Here is a 5806-nt window from a genome sequence, read left to right as displayed (position 1 = left end):
GCCCAGGACCCTGCTGAGGTGGGCGAGGTGGAGGTGATGCACAGTGGCTGTAGCTGTAGGGAGGTGTCGTGGGGGATGGTGTCAGGACTGTCCTTTTGTCTTTCAAATCGACAGTAGAACTCGTTCAGGTCATTGGCTAGGTGTCGGTCATTGAAGGAGTGGGGGGTTTTAGGCTTGAAGTTGGTGATCTGCCTAAGTCCTTTCCAGACAGTCGCAGAGTACAGAGTTTTCTGTTTTATCTTTGTTTGGACACGGTGAGAAACATCAACTGTTATCCAAGGCAGTTCTTCAATTAATTCCTGCATCATACAGGACTGTATGTAGGAATCTAGTTCAAACTTTCATTTTATTTATTCATTATTTGACCTGTGGAGGGCAGTAATACGCAAAGCAGCGTCTACACTGCCGGAATCCTACAAGAGGAAGAAGAAGCCAGTGAAACCGGAAATGTCAACCGAGTGACTACGAAGCGAATAAGACAGACTGCATCATAACTCTACTTTCTATAACATGATGGATTGCTAATTTAAAGGAAGAAGCAGTCATAATAAATCGTCAGAGAGCAAACTGCGAATATGACAAATGGTAGGTTTACTGAGTTATGCAACTAACGTTAGCTAACTTTACTTCTTGGACGGAAGGCTAACGTGAAAGCTAGCTAGGTCAGCTGTAGACGTGGCCCTGGACAACACTGTCTGTACGAATTTTAACACATCACTTGTTTGTTACAATTAACGTTATACATGTATTGCACAGTTGTGCCATCGTTTGTGAACATTTTTTTTCCTCGAATCTCTTATGTTGGTAACACCGTATTTCCCATCAGGCTACAAGGTTTCTTGCTAACTTGCTTTGACTAACGCTAGGCTATCGGTAACGTTAGCCAATGCTAAAACATCCAGATAGCTAGACCACAACAATAATTCAAAAAGGCAAGAAAATGTGTTAGTATGTAAGCAAACTGACGTCAGTCCTTAATAAAATAACCTTTTTTCTGTTCTCGTTCACCGCTGAATTGGCTACACGAGATTTTGAACGTGGCTGCAAGCAAATCTGGATTTACCAGTCATTAACACAGCTTGTAACGTTAATGTACATGTAGCGTTAGTTTAAAGTGAAAACCCACCACTAGACAAGGCTTATATGTTACTGTTGGAATTACTTTCAATTGTGGAGACAATATCAGACGTATAAAGCAGCAGCGACATACGTAAGAGCACAGACACACTGTACATCGAAGATGTAATCAGGTGACAGGTTGTTTGTTTGGGATAATACAATAAAAAGAATACGTGTACTCGTATCCTTGTAAAATCATCGTTTTTACGGGTTATGGAGCAGCAGTATATTTTACCTTACATCCTCTCTCCAGTTTGTCTCTTTGCTGTTCTTACAAAGAGTAAGAAATTCACAAATTAAAACTAACCTGTGCAGTATTGCAGCGAGAATGAGTGAATTTAATTCTAAGTGGATTACTTGACAACTGGTTGTAGTCAGGGTACGTTTAGATTCTATGATGCTAAATTAATGTGGACTGGTGTTATCTCGTGTTTTTTCATATTCAAGAGTATTTGTTTTGATTGTTTTGTCTAATTTAATTTAGCTAACCGATTTTGTTTTGTAATGTGTGAACAAGTAATGCATTCAGCTAACTGGCAGGTAAGGCAGACTGTGTGATATTATCTTCCCCCTCTTCCATAGTGTACTCTTTTGATGGCATCCTGGTGTTCGGCCTGCTGTTCATCTGCACTTGTGCATACCTCAAAAAGGTGCCTCGCCTCAACAGCTGGCTGCTGTCAGAGAAGAAAGGAGTGTGGGGCGTCTTCTATAAAGGTAGATATATCATTTCTACAGAAAATGTCCCTATGGGAATACCTAAAACTTGAGAACTCATTCTTTAACGAGTGGTTTCATCAAAATAATATCTGAAAGGGCGAAAGATGACAATAGTGTCTTTCACATCGTTTGTGTATATTTCTGGGGAAAGCTGTCTAACTGGCTTACTGGGATACTTTAATGGAACCAAGCCATCATTGAACGACACATGCTCTTCTTGCTATAACAAGTACGAATGTGTGAAAAGGCCTAGGTCAGAACTTTAATCTCAATCATCATTTCATTTCAAATTTAGTGTTCTGTCAAAAATAGTCAAAACAACAGATAATGTGGCACTGCCCAAATATTTACAGACCACACTGTAATGTTAAACTCTTGTCTTTGTCTACAACACTTGCCTCACTGATAACACATCTGTTTACATGGTTTGCAATATTGTTCTTGTTCTGTATGTTTGTAGCTGACCTGTACTTGTATTCACTTATCCTCTTTATCCTCCATCTCTCTTCTCAGCTGCGGTAATTGGGACGCGGCTTCACATTGCCGTGGCGATTTCCTGTTTGGCCATGGCTTTCTACATTGTCTTCTTGAAATGATAGAGTCAGACTGGACTAAAAAGGACCAGACGGGTGCAGGCAGGGGATGGACTCATCGCTGTGGTCATGTGCTAATCCTTGTTGGGGAGAAACCTCTTGGATTACGTGACTGATGAAACCCCATTGGCCCTGTGGATCCATGTGAAAGACTAGCCAGTGCTTCCCCCTTCTGGTGACTGGGTACATAATTCCTCCCTTGATGTGTGTGCACACTGCACTACAGACATGACGGGCATCCGGAATCAACTCCACAGTTAATACAGAGGAGAGAGCCAGTTCGGTCTCTTTTTATCATTTTATTGTAGGGTAACACTGTTGGTTGTCTCCATCCACACCCCATGCATATTTATATTAAAGGATGCAGAAGATTGAAGGGCAGTGTGTGCATTGTACCGTATACCTGTATACAACCTAAAATTAGCCTAGCTGTATATATTTGGAAAAAGATATGACCAATAGAGATTTGCCAGAGGTTATGTGTGATCAAACTGAAAATGATCTATTCTGCTTGCTCCCAGCTATGCTGTTTTTTCTGTATCACCTCTTGTGTCAAGGGTGAGGGGAAGATAAACAAAGCTAATATATAAAGATGTTCTTGTGTGCACTACTTTACTTTTTTTTTGGGATCTCTTACTTTTCCTCAACAGTGCTGTTTGGCATCTCTTAAGCTTTGTTTTAGGTTTGAAATACACATTTTGCACAGGTGTATGTTGTATTTACGACGTTGCCATCTAATAATAGTTAACATGTCACAAATTGTTACAAATTGAACTGTAAGACACGTAGGATTGAAAGTTCTACCACAACTGTAGAGTATCGCAGAGAGAATAATTTTTGAAGTCATATCTCAACATACTGTTAAAAAAATATAATCGCTATATCAGACTTGCCTGAATATTTAAATGCAATGCCAAATAGGGACGGTGTTTCTCATGTCTATAAATTACATACTGTTATTCTGAGTTTAATTCTGCCACCTTATTTCATATTTTTAAAAGAAGACATTGTTTTGATAGGGGATGCAATGCAATTTTCAGTAAAACATTAACCACACAATTTCTGTGTTTGTTATCTCAAGTAACATTCAAGTAACATTCAGTGCCTAATGTATTCACCCCAGTCAGTTTGGATAATAATTAAAAAAAATCAGTATATTATAATGTAATTGTTTTTTTGTTTTGCTCTAATCAACAGGACACAAAGAAGGGGAAATCCTTCAAATAAATTGAAATGAAGTACAACTGAAATAATGGAATGTATACATATTCACATTATTCAAGTTCATATTTAGTTGAGGCAACTTTGACTCCCGTATTGTGGATAGATCTGCATCAGATTTGCACTTGTATTGCAATATGGCCCCTAAATGTTCTCTGCTTCTTTGCAGAACTGCTGAAGCTCCGTCTAGTCACATTAGTACTGAGTCATTCCTGGTCATTGATGTAGTTCTTTTTAAAGCCATCTATGTGCAGCATTTACGCCATGATTGGGGTTGTTGTCTTGCTGTAGAATAACTCATCTCAGGTTTTCCTCAAATATATCTCTCTGTTTCTGCTGCAGAGAAATCCATAGAAATCGCCACAGCATAAGGCTGTCCCCACCATGCATCATGGTGGGCATTCAATATTTCTGATTTTGGACTTCTACGGAACACAGCATGTAGCATAAAAGTCTCTTCTTTTGTTTTGGTCCCATCAGGCCATAAAACTTTCTTTCACATTTTTTCTTCATTCTTCCACATACAGTAATTTTTGCAAACAGAACAGATGTCAATCCAAGTTGTTTTCTAACAAACTGTGCCTGCAGAAGCGCACAGGCAACTGTATATGCAGTGTCTCTCATCTCACCCAATGAACCCTGTACCTCCATTACACTTGCCAGACACCCAAGCCTCTTGGTGGCTTCTGCCACTAATGAAGCTCAGCGTAAATTCTTTCAGGAAAACTTCTAATAACTTCAACCACCGCTCTCTCTTCCTAAAACTATTCAGCTATTTAGAGGCGTTCACTTTTCAGTAAACCAACCAGAATTGGCCACGAAATTCATGATCCAATCACAGCATGACATCCTGCTTTAAATGTCCTCTCTCCGTTGCTTTCAGCTGTCTTTTTAAGCAAACGTGCAACCCTCCTCCTCCCCTTCCACCTCTGGTTATCATCTACCACTGTACCCTGAGTCCCCTTCCGGCAGACAGCTCCTTTGTTTGGTCTTCGGGTTCCTTCTCCACCATCACCAGTGTCTTGGCTTCTCTACCCCTTTAAAAAATGATTTTATAACGATGGAGTCTAATCTCCAAAGACTCTGTACATTTCATATTATGCATATGTACAATAAATCTTTGCATATCTGCAACGAAATCTCTCCTGATTGAAATGCCTTGGTCACAAACAACCTGCTCCAAGCAGATTTATAACTGTGCCATATTTCCATTCTTTATGATTTACCTTACTGTACTTCACTGCTTTGGAAATTGTCTTAGGATATACCTTTTTCACAGCACACATTTTGACTCGTCACATTAGAAAAAGCCCAGGTGTTATTAGTAACATTAACAATGGCTTTGTTCCATTCAAGTGTCCCAGTAAGCACAAAACCAGGACCTTGAAACGGAAGCAGCTAAATGGAATTCAGCCATCATGCATCTGTTATTTACACCTGTGCTTTTTCTACTGTGATATATCAAAAAATATCTCAGGAAAAATGCCTTTTTGTCATGTTCCTTTGTCCTGAAGATGGAGTTTTACAAATTGTCTAATTAGCTGTTGGACCTTCTCGTAATCAACTCACAGTGGCTTGCAACACCTTCATTACACAGGTGATTTTTATTCTAACAAATTTTTTAGCTAATAAAAACAAATTACTGCACTTGGCCATATTTAGCTGTGTGCCATAATAAATGGGTGACTACTGATACTTGTGCAATCAATTATGTTATATATATTGTTATTTTGGCATTAAATAGTCTACGGGTTGATCAGTATAGAAAAATCCTAATTACATCATTGTGATTTAGTTGTAAAATATAAAGTCCAATATTATAGGCAATGTACATTATGTATTTTTTTATGTATTGTTCAGTCGTGACCTGGTTTTCCAGTCAGATATCTTTATCTAATCACTGGTGTAATTGTAGTATTACGTCATTATATCCGAGGTAGGCTACAACGTTAAACAAGTAAAACATGTTTAGTGTTCAGCACTGACAGAGGGAGATTTCCACTCATGTCCTCAGTAGGAGCAAGGGAGGGACGTCTTTTATAGGTTCTTTTGTGGGATATTCCCATGGATGTATTAAGAGAACGGATATTCCCTGGTTTCCCAAAAGCGACCCAGTTCTCGCGAGAAAATAATTATTGCCGGGAGCGCACAGTGAC

At 39.1% G+C, this 5806-nt stretch overlaps 1 protein-coding gene across 1 annotated transcript; it reads left to right on the top strand.

Annotated features, from left to right (window-relative positions):
- The first annotated feature begins 375 nt into the window (after positions 1-375).
- On the top strand, positions 376-3506 carry tmem167b (transmembrane protein 167B). Its single transcript, XM_031324042.2, has 3 exons — positions 376-585; positions 1702-1833; positions 2350-3506. The coding sequence occupies exons 1-3, from the start codon at positions 576-578 to the stop codon at positions 2430-2432; spliced, it is 225 nt and encodes a 74-aa protein (XP_031179902.1). The 5' UTR covers positions 376-575; the 3' UTR covers positions 2433-3506.
- The last annotated feature ends 2300 nt before the right edge of the window (positions 3507-5806 follow it).

Source organism: Sander lucioperca, chromosome 6 (genome assembly GCF_008315115.2).
Source record: "Sander lucioperca isolate FBNREF2018 chromosome 6, SLUC_FBN_1.2, whole genome shotgun sequence".
Taxonomy (NCBI): domain Eukaryota; kingdom Metazoa; phylum Chordata; class Actinopteri; order Perciformes; family Percidae; genus Sander; species Sander lucioperca.
The sequence above is the reverse complement of the archived record's forward strand: the minus strand, read 5'-3'. Positions and strand labels throughout refer to the sequence as shown.